This window comes from Pelophylax lessonae, assembly GCF_965119305.1.
Source record: "Pelophylax lessonae genome assembly, chromosome: 1".
NCBI lineage: Eukaryota > Metazoa > Chordata > Amphibia > Anura > Ranidae > Pelophylax > Pelophylax lessonae.
In genome coordinates, this window is record NC_138768.1 from 297,420,424 (window position 1) to 297,436,977 (window position 16,554).

The 16,554-nt window shown below is 46.6% G+C and overlaps 1 protein-coding gene across 5 annotated transcripts in view; it reads left to right on the forward strand.

Annotated features, from left to right (window-relative positions):
- The window catches only part of GIT2 (GIT ArfGAP 2), a 226,043-nt gene that overhangs the window by 58,444 nt on the left and 151,045 nt on the right, over positions 1 to 16,554 (forward strand). For all 5 annotated transcript variants that reach the window (XM_082252665.1, XM_082252661.1, XM_082252662.1 and 2 more), the window contains exon 5: positions 11,453 to 11,539. In XM_082252665.1, coding sequence (XP_082108791.1) covers positions 11,453 to 11,539 — 87 coding nt within the window. The remainder of the gene's footprint in view (positions 1 to 11,452; positions 11,540 to 16,554) is intronic.

A 16,554-nucleotide genomic window follows, 5' to 3' on the forward strand; every position in this document is an offset into this window, starting at 1 on the left:
GAATAATATGCCTTAAAGCTATCAGTGCCAATAAAGCCGTTGCAATCCGTGGCCTTGAAATAAGTAGTTGTCACTAAAGCATTGTTTCTGACAGTGCTGTTAAGATCAAGGAAATGGATGTTAGAATCACTTGCTTTGTGCTGCAACCGAATCCCAAAGATGTTATCGTTCAATTCCTCAAAGAATCCAGTTAAAGACTCAACGGTGCCATTCCAAATCAAGATGACATCGTTGATATATCTTTTCCACAATATAAGCTCATCCCTCTGGTCCTTGAAAACAAAATCCTCCTCCCACTTCGCCATGAACAGGTTCGCCATACTGGGTGCAAATTTAGCACCCATAGCAACACCCTTGGTTTGGAGGTAATAAGAATCTCCAAACCAGAAATAGTTATGTGTCATGGCGAAGGAAAGGAGATCAAGGATCCAATCCCTTTGCGCCGGGATGAGCTGTGGATCTCTCTGCAGGAATGAAGATACTGCACTAAGCCCATGGTCATGAGAGATGATGGTGTAGAGGGAGGCCACATCAGCAGTAGCCATGCGGGTTAGAGTGAATGAGCATCTTGGCAACATTCGCTGTGGCTTTCCAAAGCACAGCGTTTCTAGACATTATCTAGAATGTCGTCATAAAAAATCAGCTGGCACTAAAATCATTGCTATTGATAGATTTACTGCCCACTGGAGGGGTAACAATGTGAGGAGGGAGATCTCCCAACTGGAGACCCGTTGGATATTTGACCTCAAGTGCTACACCCTCCATGGTCTCAACGTGGACTGGGACGTCAACTGTTTTATAAACAACAGCTGAGGGGTAGGTTGACGTCCCACTCCACTTTGGAGAGACCTCTAATCTTTACTGCTTATGATTACTTTGGATCAAAGGATTATCTTTTAATAGTTTTTATACCACAGTTTTAACATTAAGGACATTTTAATATCTTACCTATTTCAATAAGGTTTTATGATAAATGTTCATTAGATCTGCTTTTTATGCTAGTGATTGTTGATGCACCACGTCATTCATTTGGGGCATTGCTTCATTTACTATTTAATATGCATTTTTAGCTGTACAATGGTTTGTGATCCACACGCCGCACTGGGGGTGTTTTTATATATCTTTTTATGTGTTTTTGTGCCTTTAGTGTGGGAAGTGTGGATCATACATGTATTTACCATTTAGTTTGATTAATCTATTTATGCCCATTGTGGCGATATGCCATATGTTTCTATGGAGAAAGTGGCGGCACGCTTGATGATCCGCATTTATTTTGGTTTAAGGCATATTATTCAGCGGGGGGTATCGTCCTCTGGTTCGCTTCTCCGGAAGTGATGCAGTGGATAGTGCCCGCTGCTGTGCTTCATTCAAGCCTCCCGACCGACTTCTAGTATGGGCGGAAGTGCTTCAACGTGCTCCTTGCCGAAACCGGAAGTGCGTCATCGTGCACCGGAAGCGGAAGTGCGTTACCGCATTTCCAGCGAGGGGACAGTATAAAGAGCGTGCTGCAAGATGAGGGCTTTGCCTTTGACAACGTGTGACAGTAAGACGAAACGCGCCAGACACGCCAGCCCTCATGCAGACACGCCTCCAGCCGCGGCGACCTTAACTACATGCTTGAATCAAACAGATGTCATATGAGTTTTTTACCTTTTGTTTTTACTTCAATAAATGTACGTACTTCACTATGTGAGCCTCACTTGTTTTTTGGAGGGATACCATCATCCAATATTTGGGACCTATGAGCATTTGAGGTTGTACTGCTTTGAATGAAAGTTCCGTGGTGGACCTGGTGGACTCCGTAACAGGGGGTCTAAAGTTCTGGTAAGGGAATCACCTTATTAGAGCACGTGGTGATCGTCAGGATTGTGTCTTCACTTATGGTGTTGGAATCCTTTTGCATTCATTTCTGCACTTCAGCATCTGGTTTCACGGACTTTATGGACTCTGTTTACTCATTGTCTTTCTATTGGCATCTACTAATGTGGCGCTGTACTTGAATATACATTATCTACAACCAACATGAAGGCTTTCCATAAAGTGACTTTAAAGGCCTCACATTTTAAGAATGTTCCAATTGGGGAATTGTCTTTCCAGTAGTGCGCAATGCCATGTTTGTATTGTTCAGTAACCTAGAGTTAGATAGGGTTGGTCTCCAAAGACTGATGCTCCCCTTCCGCAGTGTACCCTAGGGCTAACACAACCCAGTGTACCTAAGGGTTAATTCCAGTGGAGAATGATCAACGATACCTCTGGTAAGGTGTTCTGCATCAAGAATTTGTGGGAGTAGGGATGAGGTATACGCTAGGTCAATAAGTTAGAATGCACCATGGGAATCTGAGTTTTTAGAGTAAATGAGTTTACCTGCATGCCTCTGTTACCACACATCTGTCAAGGTAATATTAACAATCCAATTTGCAAAGGCAATATTAGGTCTACCCAATTTTGTATGGCAATCCAGGTCATCGCTGGGAGCTTAGTACAGCATAGGACTTCTCATGATTGCAAGGCATCGTGGGAGAAAGTGGGGAGGTACTTAGGGTGGTTCCTTCTGTAGACAGGAAAGAGACAGGAGCAAATGTCAACACAGGAGGGACAGGCTGCCTATACCAGAAAGATAAGTGAAAAGAAAAAGCTTGAATTCAGCTTTACTCATGAATTATTGTCCTAGAATTATGGCTTTCACTCGATATGACGATAATGTAGTGTAATCATTGTTTTCGTACGGAGGCGCACCTACCGCATGCATTTTTGTACTTATGTGCATGTTTTAGGGAACTGTAACTATATATTTTTTTACAGTTAACTTTATTGGTATCACGTAGGGGGCCAGTGGCACTACAATTTTAAACATTGCTGGTTAACAAATGGTTAATATCCAGTAGAGGGGATTCATTCATGTTCAGGATGGTGAGCAGATAAAAAGGGTTCAGACTAAGAAAAGGTTAAATGTATTTTGCATACTGGAAGTGTTGTGGCATTGGTAGTGTGTGAGTATGTGTATGTATGTATGTATGTATGTATGTATGTGTGTGTGTGTGTATATGTGTGTATATATATATAGATATATATGTGTGTATGTGTGTGTATAATTATTAATATATATATTTCATTTTTTTTTTTTATATATATTTACTGTGTGTGTGTATTTGCCATCAGTAGTATATGAAACAGTTGCCATCAAATTTGCAGTACTTAGGTACGTAGTTAGAATGGGCGATGTAGAGATGCCTTCGAAGGACATGTAGCAGGAAAAGCTGGAAGCCTGCCATACACCAGGAACTAATGTAGGCACTTAAACTCACCGGCCACTTTTTTAGGTACACCTTACTAGTACTGGGTTAGACCCCCCTTTTGCCTTCAGAACTGCCTTAATTCTTAATGGCATAGATTAAACAAGGTGTTGGAAACATTCCTCAGAGATTTTGGTCGATATTGACATAACATCACACAGTTGCAGCAGATTTGTCGGCTGCAGATCCATAATGCGAATCTCCCATTACACCACATCCTAAAGGTGGTCTATTGGCTTGAGATCTGGTGACTGTGGAGGCCATTGGAATACTGTAAACTCACTGTCATGTTAAAGAAACCAGTTTGAGATGATATAAGCTTTGTGTCATGGTACAATAATCTGCTGGAATTTGCCATCAGAAGATGGGTACACTGTAGTCCTAAAGAGATTGACCTGGTCAGCAACAATACTCAGGTAGGCCGTGGCGATTAAATGATGCTCAATTGGTACTAAGGGGTGCAAAGTGTGCCAAGAAAATATCCCCCACACCATTACACACCACCACCACCAGCCTGAACTGTTGATTGTAGTATCAGTTTCCTGTTCATAGCTGACAGGAGTGGCACTCTGTGTGGTCTTCTGCTTCTGTAGCCCATCTGTTTCAAGATTCAATGTGTTGTGCGTTCAGCGATGGTTTTCTGCATACCTTGGTTGTAACAAGTGCTTATTTGAGTTACTGTTGCCTTTCTATCATCTCAAATCAGTCTGACCATTCTCCTCTGACATCAACAAAGTATTTTCATCCTCACAATTTCCGCTCGCTGGATAATTTCTCTTTTTTGGACCATTGTCTTTAAATGCTAGAGATGGTTGTGTTGGAAAATCCCAATAGATCAGCAGATTTTGAAATACTCAGACCAGCCTGTCTGCCGCCAACAACCATGTCATGTTCTAAGTCACTTAAATTCCCTTTCTTCCCCATTCTGATGCTCAGTTTGAACTTTGGCAAGTCATCTAGATTACTACATGCATTGAGTTGCTACTATGTGATCGGCTGATTAGCAGTTTGTGTTACCAAACAATTGAGCAGGTCTACCTAATAAAGTGGCTGGCGAGTGAAAAAGATCCATGAGGTTGGTATCCCGAGAATATGCAGTTGTCCTGACAACTGGAAATGCCCTGATGGGGAGCTTCTCTCTAGCCAGGTAGAAACTTTAAAGGTGTAATAGGGTTATACAGATTCTGGCACTGTTAAAATGTAGACTCTGTGTGACTTTGTAGAAAAAATTCTGGATTTTAGTAATTAAAAGGGTGAGGGTTAGTTCCTGGGGGTGGGGGACTGGGTGTGGGGCAGTCGGCTCCTTCAACAGTAAGTGCCGATTCACATATATGCAATGCGGGAACCAGTGCCATTTCATTGCATGCCACCTGCCGGCGGTTCACACTGCCCCTATGCCAACCGCTGCATGTGTCAATACAAAGTTAATGACACACCCAGATCAGTTTGCAGATCACAGTGCGAACTGCCAAATGGCGCAGGAATCAGATCGCATAGGTGTGAACATCCATGGGATCCGGTTCAGGTGTGGACCAAAAAAAGGGTCCTGCACCATTTTGGTGCAAATGTGTTGCAAATTCAGATATACAATGTGTATGGCTGAATTTGGATCTGCACAGCAGTGTGGTACAAATCACATGCGATATCTGTCTTACATCGCACCAGTGTGAACCCAGCCTAAACAAAGCAGAAACTTCGAGATTAGGAAAGGTCTTTTTGCAGCCAGTTTTTTTTTAGAAAAAATTCAGTCATGGCACTCTTCACATTTCTACAGAAAACCAAGAAGCGCAGGTGTTTAATTTTTTTTTTTTTTTTTATGTGCAGAGGTCCACAGAGGGTGGGGAGCTGGTGTCCTTAAAGCAGCACTTTACCCATAACTGATTGATAAAAAGGTTCTTTAGCAAGGAACATTCATTCCACATGAATAATTTTGCTACCAAAATTGGTGTGTGCTGTAAATTGCCTCCAGCATTACTCCAGTTTCTTCTTGCTGGAGCCTGCAATTTTGCTGAAGCCCAAAGCCCCTGAGCAGCAGTAAATCATAAAGCAGAACTAAACCCATCAATTTTACGGTTTCAAAAAACAGTTACATTCCTGGAATTCTGCGATTGCTACCTGTCACATTTGCTTGTGTCCTCTACCAGACTGTCCAACCATCAAATGTCGTTATCATAACTAATCACATGTGCAGCACCATGGGAATTGCAGATCAAACCGAACCGGCTTCCTTGGCTGTAAAGGATAGGAGGATTTAATTCCTTTTTAAGGCTGTCAGCAGATCGGCCTCTACAAACTCTGCAGTGTCTAAAAATGGAGAGCAACTGAGCATGTGCAGAGTAGGGTGAAACAGTGTACTACTGGATTATAAACCGTATAGGCCAGTGTTTCTCAATCTTTTTTTCAATCAAGGCCCCCTTTAAAATTATACGCATCTTAGGGTACCCCATTTTAAAATGTACAAAACTAAACGTTTCTCTATCATCCATTGGCAGACGCAGCTCCTATGCATCTTATACCATATGGTTATGCTGCCCCCTACAGGAGTAGTACTAGGCCTAAAAATATTCACTGACACGCCTACAGGGGCTGTCCTTCACATCATAACCCCACACACACACTCTGCCACAAGCCAGTTTCTTGCTGCTTGGTGAAGGAGTAGGACCTAGGTTTCCTGCTGGGACTTGGCTAGCTAGTGTCAGGGGGGATCCTCCTGGTGAAATACCAGCGAAAGTCGGCTGAGGTTTCGTACTGGATAATATAGATCCTTACGGTCTCCCAGCCTGGCCAACGAGCGTGAGCAGGTTATAGTCCCGCATTAGGCCTTGCAACGACAGCCCCTGTGGATGGGGACGAGCCTGCGAGTGGATGTTTTGCCGGGACGCATCGACCTGGAACGCCCTGAGTCACAGCATACCCCTCGGCTGTCAGCATCCCCACTCAGGGTGGGAGGTGGTCCGTCCGGAGCGGAGCCCACCCGGTCCATGGTATGGTGAGTAAACTGAGCCCCCCCCGTGTCCCCAGTGGCCTCTGGGAGGGGATATGGGCCCACTCCTAGGGATAATAGGACCCGGTTTTTCTAACAAATCCCCCTGGCCTATCGGGTTCCTGCCCCTGCCCTCCCTGCTCCCGCATGGGGGCGCTATATTCGGTGCCTGGTGCCCGTGGGCCGGGGTATACAGCGGTACCTTATCCTGTGGGGTCTGTTTAGGTAGATCCCTGGTGTGGCCTTGTATCTGGGTCCTGACTGCATGGCAGCGTTCGGCCGCCATCTTAGGTGTGGGCATCAGCTCTCTGTGTGTGAGGTGATGTGGCCATGCTTCCTGGGCTTCCTATGCAGTTGTATTGGCACCATTTTGTTGTAGCCTGGAGCTACACAGGCAGTTTCGGCCTCTTCCTGTGACATTGCTTCCTGTGCTCAGTTCTCCATGCTGCAGACGTTGCTGGTTTCTCTGTGAGGTGATACAGTATGGGGGTTGTTTCTGGGCATTCCCTGTGCACTCAGATGGGTTCACGAACCGATTCGTTCCGGGTACAAATTCGAATTTCGGCTTCGGCCGGCAGACAAATTCTTTCCCTCACATCTTCGTATGTCTCCAGATCGCTTGAAGGATGTCAGGGAGGCAGCGCAGGTCCTCCTTGCACAAGAAGTGATTGTCGGGTCCCTCGCACCTGTTCACGGTGCCCAGGAAATTAGGTAAGGTGCATCCGGATTTGGACCTCAAGTCTCTGAACCTCTTTGTGCTGGTTCAGTAGTTTTGGATGGAATCCATTCGGTCGGTAGTAGCGTCTTTAGATCAGGGGGATTTTTTTTTAGCCTCCATTGACATCAAAGATGCGTATCTGCACATCCCTATATACGGGGGACACCAGAGGTCTTTCAGTTTGCGGCGTTACCCTTTGGTCTCATCTCCGCTCCCAGAGTCTTCACCAAGGTTTTGGCCCCGGTGTTGGCATTGCTGCGCAAAAGAGGGATTGCGATCCTAGGATGTCTGGATGATCTCCTGTTGAGAGCAAACACTCACCCAGCCTTGTTGGGCGATCTGTCAATCACGGTTCAGACCCTTCAAGAGTTCGGGTGGATCATCAACTTAAAATAATCTGCACTGACCCCTTCGGTGCATCTGGATTACCTGGGACTAACTCTGGACTCCTCCGTGGTGAGGGTCTTTCTTCCCGGGGACACACTTCAGAAGTTGTAGGTAGAGATCCGATTGCTGCTGGAAAGCGATCTCCTTTCTCTACGGACATGCATGAGAGCCGTGAGTCTGATGGTGTCCAACTTTGAGGCGGTCCCATTCGCTCAGTTTCATTCCAGGCCTCTGCAAAAGGAGATCCTTGTCAAGTGGCACAGGGATCTATGGTATTTAGACAGAATAAGTTTGAGCCGCCTCATGAGGTCAACGCTCTGTTGGTGGCTTCAGTCACCTGCCCTGAGTCAGGGCAAGTCCTTTCTACCGCTCCTGTGGACAGTGGTCACCACGGATGCCAGCCTCTCGGGCTGGGGCAGGGTGCTGGATGACCCCTGTGCCCAGGGAGTCTAGTTGACAGAGGAGTCTTTTCCTGATCGATGTTCTGGTACTCGGAGCTATCAAGTTTGTCTTATCTATGGACAAATCGACTGCTCCGTCTCCCGGTTCGGATCCAGTCGACAATGCCACGGCTGTGGCCTACATCAATCATCAAAGGGGCTTCTGATGTGGGGGGAAGGATAGGTTTTGGCTCTCTCCGCAGTTGCAGTTCACATTACGGAAGTGAAGAATTGGCAAGCGGATTACCGGGGTTATCAGGTTCCGGATCACGGGGCATGGTCCCTTCATCCAGTGTTTTTTTTGTCTCCTGTGTCCGTTGGGGGACCCCGAAGGTCAACCTAATTGTGTCTTGGCTAAACAAAGCGTTGCAAAGGTTCGTGGCCAGCGCTTGAGATCCTCTTGCCGACTCCACAGACGCATTGGTGGCTCCTTGGAGCCAGTATCGGCTGATTTATGCCTAGCTGTTGTAGAGGTTTCTTCACAGGATGGTGGTGGAATAAGTTTCGGTGGTTCTGGTGGCTCCAGACTGGCCTCGTCGGTCTTGGTACATAGACCTGGTAAAGATGGTCGTTGTGCCTCCCTGGCGATTGCCTTAAAGAGAGGACCCACTGTCTCAGGGGCCGATCCTCCATCCTGCTTTACGTTCCCGGGCTTTAATGGCATGGCTGTTGAAGGCCAGGTGCTGGGAGATAGAGGTCTCTCTGCTGAGGGCCTAGAACAGCGACTTCCAGAAAGATTTATCATCACACGTGGAAGGTGTATATTTCATGGTGTGAATCTCAAATTTGCGCCCTTGCCTTTTTTTCGGTGGCTAGGGTCTTGGCTTTCTTACAGAAAGGAATTGACCAATGGTTTGCCTTTTGCATGATCAAGGGCCAAGTGTCGGCTTTGGCGATGTACTTCCAACACCCGTTGGCTGCTAATACCTTGATTCGCACTTTTCTTCAAGGGATGTGTCATATGGCTCCTTCGAGACGATCCCCCTTGCTTCTGTATGATTTGACTTTTGGTTTTGTCTATTCTTCAAAAAACGCGCCTTTGTTATATCAGAAGGTTGCCTTTTGGTGGCTATTACTTCTGCTCGCAGAGTATCTGAGTTGGCGGTGCTTTCCTGTCTGCCTTATTTGGTCGTCCACAGAGATAAAGTTATAAAGTGGTTCTCCAACCTAATCCATTTTTTTCTTCCTGCGTTGGTGTCTGATTTCCTTTTTAATGCAGATGTTGTTTTGCCTTCACTATGTTTTAAGCCTCCCGAGGAAATTGCCTTGCACTCTCTGGATGTGGTTGGGCGATTAGGGTTTACCGGTTGGCCACAGAGTCCTTTAGGAAATCAGACTCCTTTTTTTTTGTCTTAACTGAGGGATCTCGTAAGGGTTTGGCTGCGTTCTCCTTTCCCTGTGACAGCGCGTCCTACCAGAACGCTGAGTGCCTTTTGGGTTTTTCCTCATCAGGCCTCTGTTACTCAAGTGTGTAAGGCGGCGACTTGGTCGTCCGTGCATACTTTTACAAAATTCTACAAGGTAAATTTGTTGGCATCTTCGGATGCATGCTTAGGCCGCAAGGTTTTGCATGCTGCTGTTTAAAGAGACTTGTTTTTCTCTTTCAAGGGTTTATATTTGCTATCTATGGGTAAGCTCCTGTGGTTCCTGGTTGAGCTTTGTTACCTAGTTGGCTATGTTTAGCCTTTGGAAAAACGTTACCTGTTTTTTTTTTTTGGTTGCATTCTTCCCACCCCTCATGCCTACACTGCTTTTGGGAAGTCCCTATTGTATAAGAAGCATAATATCTGCGTCTGTCAATGGACGATAGAGAAAACTGGATTTTTGTAAGATCTTGGTGTAAAATCCTTTTCTCTGAAGTCCATTGACAGACCCAGCACCCTCCCCTCTGTTATGGGGATGGCTTGTTTCGTCTTTTTCACTACTTGCTATGAAACTGGCTTGTGGCAGAGTGTGTGTGGAGTTATGCCGTGAAGGACAGCCCCTGTAGGCGTGTCAGTGAATTTTTTCCTGCCTAGTACTACTCCTGTAGGGGCCAGCATAACCCTATTATATAAGAAGCATAAGAGCTGTGTCTGTCAATGGACTTCAGAGAAAACTATTTTAGGGTAAGTTCTTATAAAAATCCAGTTTTTGCATGATGCAGCAACATCCACACATGCAGGACACCCAGAGTTAGAGGTGATTTATCCTTCCAAAGCAACACACCTTTGCACACTGGTACTGATTAGTATTCCAATGGTTCTCTTCTCCCTCAGTTTCTTTCCCTCATTCAGCTAATGTGACCCCAGTTGCGACAGAGGAGGGGCAGGGGAGGGACAAATAAGTATGCCGTTCAGGCGCCAGACAATGTTCTTCTCAACCAATGAGGTCACTGGTTGTTAGCAGCCAGTGGCTGGAAGGATGTAACTGTGCATATTGAAAACCTGTGGCTTTGTGTAACTAAAAGGCAGACTTGCTCCACCTGCTGGCTTATGAACAATTTTGGGTAGTTTTTAGGGATTTTGCCAAGGCACCCCTGAAAAAAACTAAAGGCACCCTGGTTGGAAAAGGCTGGTATAGGCTCCTATTTTTAATGTTTTTCATAGCTATACCTGCAAAAAGGACCATCCTCAAGTGATCTAGCAGGGCTTAATTTTCTAATGACTAACGTTCTACTTTAAGAGTGATACTGCTCTCTTCTGTGTCAGGGTGGTCCACTCTAAGGGACTACTATGTGTGCGCTCCATTTTGGATGTAAGAGACGTTTTACAGTTTCTTTTCCATTCATAAACTGGGATAGGGTGGTCTACTCAGTTGTATTCCTTGTCTTACTGTATGTCAGGTGGCAGGAGAGAAAGCTCCCATGAGTTAGCTTCAGTGGCGGTCCAGGCTGAGACAGCCATTCACTGTCAGCAGATCTTAACTTGATGTGTGGCTGTCGGAACACCTAGTCACTCTATCAAGTGGCAGCAGAGTTACATGGTGAGGTGAATGGTCCATCCTTAGAATGGCTAGAGTAGAGATTGAAGCCTCCCCCCATTGCTGGAGGCTGCAGCTGTGTGCGTTCTGGCCCACTGCTGTGAGAGAAGAGGGAAGCAAGCACTATATTGGAAGCAGGCCTGCTTGGGTGGATGCTTGCAGTGAAGGTTAAGGATGACCTGCAGAATGAGGGTGAAGGTGACTTAGCTGGAGAGTGTGACTGTCCATGTGTTCAGTTAGGCCACACCACTTGACACTGCTGATTTTATCCTTGTGTTATTAATATATGCTGTCCTCTACCTGATTGCATGTACAAGGTTTATTTACAAAGACCATTGATTTTAGGGATTTTGCTTTATCGTGTTGTTTTCTGTTCTTAGTTTGGGACAGTAAAGAACGTTCTTACGTTAAATGAGATTTAGGCCTCAAACTCATCTCTACAGTAAAGTAGAATATACTAGTTGCCTGGAAGTCATGCTGAGCCTTTGACTTCATCACCAGTTTCCAAGTTGCTGAACTAGTACAGGCATGTAGCCAGTGAATTCAGAACTTATATGCACACTTGTTCTGAGTCAGTAGTTCATTAAGTTTTGACATAACAAGCTGTAACAAACTGTTTAAAATACATGACAAAATAATATATGTATATATATTTTTTTTTTCTGTGCAGCAACTTCACTCAAGTGTGAGGACTGGCAATCTGGAAACTTGTCTAAGGCTGTTATCCCTGGGGGCACAGGCCAATTTTTTTAACCCGGTAAGCAACTGTTTCTGTGAACTTGTATACTAGACGTAGAAGTGCCTGCACATACCTGAAGCAGCCTCTCAAACCTTCCTGTCACTGCTGAATATTATGCCTTTCTGACAAACCATCCAAGGCCGAAACTTTTCCCAACTCTTCCTGGCTCCTGCATGGTATTATTGCCCGGTGGGTTAGGTCATCATAGTGATGGACTGATAGGAATACAAGGGTGTGAGACCTAACCGCAAGGTCCAGCACTACTTGGACTTGGGAGGGTAATTTAGCTGGCTAGAAGGGCCCAGCAATTCAGTCGGTCATATCTGCAGTAAACTGCTGCAGGTTTCTGCAGGCACTTTCTGGTGGCTGCTGGTTAAGATCTCATTCACATGGGCATACCTATGTGTACACCTGTGTGAAGTGTCCTCTTTGCCCGGAGAGGATACACAGATCTCCTGTGCATCTACGTGCGGACATTCACATGGATGTCTGTAGGGAAACTGCAGGTGCGCAAACACAGCCACTGGTCCCAGCTTGACATTCATGTGGATGCATATCCCCGAACGCAGACCCTACAGACGCACGTACACAGCTGTCGGATTAGCGGCTGAACTGTATATACAGTGCCTTGCGAAAGTATTCGGCCCCCTTGAACTTTGCAACCTTTTGCCACATTTCAGGCTTCAGCCCCGATTCACACTTGTGCGTGTGCGGGGTTCGCATGTAATGTCGGAGCGCACTGCTCCGACATTACATGTGATCGGCTGTGCGGTGCGAGTTTAGCCATACAGTTTATATGGCTAAATTCGCACCGCACCCGCACCAAACACGCACAGGGACCCTTTTTGGCAGCCGCATCAGGATCGGATCGCACAGCGGTTCACACTTGTGCGATCCGATCCTGTGCGAACTGCACTGCGATATGCGATCAAACTGGGGGTGTCGTTAAGATTACATTGACACCCCCAGCGTATCGCATATGGCAGTGTGAACTGTCGGGGGTGCGTGTGCGATGGCGGGAACAGGCTGCGAATTTGCAGCCTTCCCGCACTCGCATAAGTGTGAACCGAGACTAAAACATAAAGATATAAAACTGTAATTTTTTGTGAAGAATCAACAACAAGTGGGACACAATCATGAAGTGGAACGAAATTTATTGGATATTTCAAACTTTTTTAACAAATAAGAAACGGAAAAAAATTGGGCGTGCAAAATTATTCAGCCCCCTTAAGTTAATACTTTGTAGCGCCACCTTTTCTCTATCGCTCATTGACAGACGTAGTCTTCTTGATTCTCAAGAGCTGGGTTATGTTGTCTCCGCAGGAGTAGGACTAGGCAGAAAGACAAAACGTTCTGGCTCCACCTTAGGGGCAGTCCCTGAGGGTATATCCTCCCTCTCTCTGCTACAGGGAATCGGTTTTCTTCTGTCTAGTCAGGAGTAAGGACCTAAGTTCCTTGCTGGGATCTTTTTGGTCCTGGCAAGATTTTTTCTTTAGAAAAAATATTTTTTAGGTAGTTTTTCTCCAGTGTTTTTTTCCTGTGAGATCTTCAAGCAAAAACGCCGGACTGGGCGACACTAGTGGTCACCCCAGCCGGCCTACGAGCGCGCGCAGACCATTGCATTGCGCTTGGTCGGCCGCGACACATTCAAGTAAGTATGCGGGGCCGGGCGACGGGCTGGATGTTGAGATCCAGTGGTCACCCCGGTTTCTGCCTACGAGCGCGTGCAGACCAGAGCTCCGCGCTGGGTCGGCCACGACGGAGTCCCAGTGGAGGGACTGACCTTGCGAGTTAAAAGTCTCGCTTGGACGCCAGGAACCAGAGAGTCGAGGCGTCCGGAGTGGTCCACAACCCCCCACCCCGGTGGAGAGGGTATTGTGAAGAGAGGGTGCCTGTCGGTTCGGTATGGTGAGTAAACGTTCCCTTTTTTCTTTCCTCGTTATGAGGCAGTATGAATTATGGGCCCCTCCATACATGGTCAGTATATATCTGACACTAAAAGTCCCCCTTGTAAATACAGTATGTGTTTGTGGGAAGTGGACTTGGTTTGAGAGCTAACACTCTACCCAGCAGACTGTAGCATTACAGCAGACATAGGAGGTATAATCCTACCTTATTTGTAGTGTATCTCCTGTAGATCAATAAATCGCCACCTAGCAGAGATGCAGGTGGATGTGCTGGGAAAAACGATTTCGGCGGTCCGCCGCCATTTTGCCGTAGACCAGGTGCATGTATGTCCTCAGGTCACGCCGGCCGCCATGTTTTTGGAGTCTAATGTCTCTTGTATGGGGGCCGCCATGTTTCATGAGCCCAGCTACCTCGTGGAGAGCTGGGAACGCCGGAAGGCGTACACAGGGGGCGGAGCCACGTCCTTCTACCCGGGAAAAAGCAACAGCTCCTTCCAGTCTGTAAAAGACAGACGCTGACTGCAATTGGTTGGAAACTTCACTGCATCGGTTGGTGAGCCTTGGGGGTCCCTCTCTCTCTCTGTGGGGATCGAGAAGCAGGTACTCTGAGGGGCGCTATTGCGCTAGGGGGAGACACATAAAAAAAAAAAAAAAAAAGTTTTTTTTTGTTTTTTCTGGCAAAGGTGTCCTGAATTAACATGGACCTTGCCACTCATGTATCTCCTCCGGATCCCCTCGAGGGGTCTGCAGGATCCTCCAGCACCCCACTGACGATTGAATCATTGTCAGCTATTATGGAAACTTTTGTGTCCCGGGTGGAAGTGGCTTGTCAGGGACAGGGCGCAAGAAAGCGACACCCGCCTAACCCCTTATTATCTGAAACCTCGGATTCAGACTCTGAGCCTATTTCTGCAGTTGCAGGTACCTCATCTGGGATTGGTGTCTCGTGTACTGTCTCTTCAGACAGTGAGGAGGATGTTTCGGCATCAGCCATAGCCAAAGAGGAAGCGTTGGTAAACGCACTCATTATATCTGTTCAAGAGACCTTAAGATTACAGGGTATTCCGTCGGAAATAGCTGAAACTGAAATCCCTTTTGGGACTAACAAACGCATCAAAGTGGCGAAGGTTTTTCCATTGCCCAAATGTTTTGGCAATCCAATCAAAGAAGAATGGAGTCTGCCAAAACGCACTGCTACTATTTCTAAACACATTAACAGGCGTTATCCGTTTGAGGAAACTCTCATTAAGAAATGGACAGAACCACCTGTGGTGGATTCACCAATTGCTAGATTGAATAAAGCCACGGTTATTCCTCTAGAAGACGCTCCGTCTTTTAAAGATCCAGTGGATCGCAAGATAGAAGCTATGTCTCGCACCATGTTTACCTTGATTGGATCAGCTTTCAGACCAATAATTGCTATTGGTCTGGTTTCGCAGGCTGTAACTGAATGGACCAAGTGGTTACGCCGGGACTTAGAAGAGGTCCCTCAGGCGGTATCAGATTTGTTGGAACAAATGATACAGGGGTTACAGTTTGTGTGTGATGCGGCGTTAGACGCCACTCCATTATTGGCGCGAGCATCAGTCTCTGCGGTGGTTCTCAGGCGTACACTGTGGCTAAAAGGTTGGTTAGCCGACCAAGGTTCCAAAAAAGCATTGGCTAATATCCCCTTTTTAGGAGAGCGTCTATTTGGAGCCAACTTAGATGAGATCATTAAGGATCTCACGGGTGGAAAGAGCACCTTTGTACCGCAAAATGTTAAAGGTAAAGGAACTCGTCAAAAACGAGGGCCTTCTTTTTCTGCTCACAAAAGGTTTTTTCGTCCCGCGGGTGAAAAAATTAAGTCCTCCAAAGCTCCTTCAGGAGGCTTCAGGGGACGTTGGTCGGGCAAGCAAAAGCCCGCCCCCTCCAGACCTGAAGATAAATCGTCCAAAGCCTGAAGGTGCGCCCCCACCCATAACTGGGGTGGGGGGGACGTCTTCGCCGGTTCCCGGATCCATGGCTTTCCAGAATCCCGGACAAGTGGGTTTGCGAAGTCATAAGGTCAGAGTACAAGATCGAGTTTCGATCTCTCCCACCGGCGCGATTCTTCCCTTCCAATATTCGACTATCCCCGGATCGTTTAGAAGATCTGCGGAGAGCAGTCACGGATTTACTACAACAAGGAGGGGTAGTCCACGTTCCTTGGACAGAACGTTTTCAGGGGTTTTATTCAAACCTATTTACAATACCCAGGAAAGAGGGCAAAGTGCGTCCAATTCTGGACTTAAGGGCACTCAATTCTTTTGTCAACATAAGAAAATTCAGAATGGAGTCCATTCGCACAGTAGCAGCCTTCCTGCATCCAGGGGATGTCCTAGCGTCCATAGACATCAAGGACGCATATCTTCACATTCCCATTTTCGCAGGACATCAGCGGTTTCTACGCTTTTCCGTAGAAGAGAACCACTATCAGTTTGTGGCGTTACCTTTCGGTCTCGCCACGGCTCCTCGGGTCTTCACGAAGGTGTTGGCCCCAATGTTGGCACTACTGCGCCAAAGAGGCATATCGATTCTTGGTTACCTAGACGATCTTCTGCTTCATGCAGAGTCTCCTCAGACCTTGCTACAAAACATAGAAATTACTATGATTTCTTTACAGGAATTCGGGTGGCTGGTGAACCAGCAAAAGTCATTTTTGGTTCCCACCCAGAGGCTCGAATATCTGGGTCTAATTCTAGACACAGTCAGGACAAGAGTTTTTCTTCCGGTAGGGAAACTCCGGAAGATTCAATTAGCAGTCCAGTTGTTACTATCCAACAGCTGGTCTTCTCTTCGAACTTGCATGAGGGTTCTGGGGTTGATGGTGGCTTCCTTCGAAGCAGTCCCATTTGCCCAGTCCCATTCTTCAGCAAGAGATTCTTCTCAGATGGAATCGGAATCCGGAATCCCTGGACAATCAGACCTGATTGAGCAAACAGACCAGAGAGTCTCTGGTCTGGTGGCTTCGGTCTCCGATGCTCAGCCAGGGAAAGTCATTTCTGCCAATATATTGGATGATAGTGACCACGGATGCCAGTCTATCCGGATGGGGAGGAATTCTCGGTCAGTTATCTGTCCAGGGACTTTGGTCCACGGAAGAAT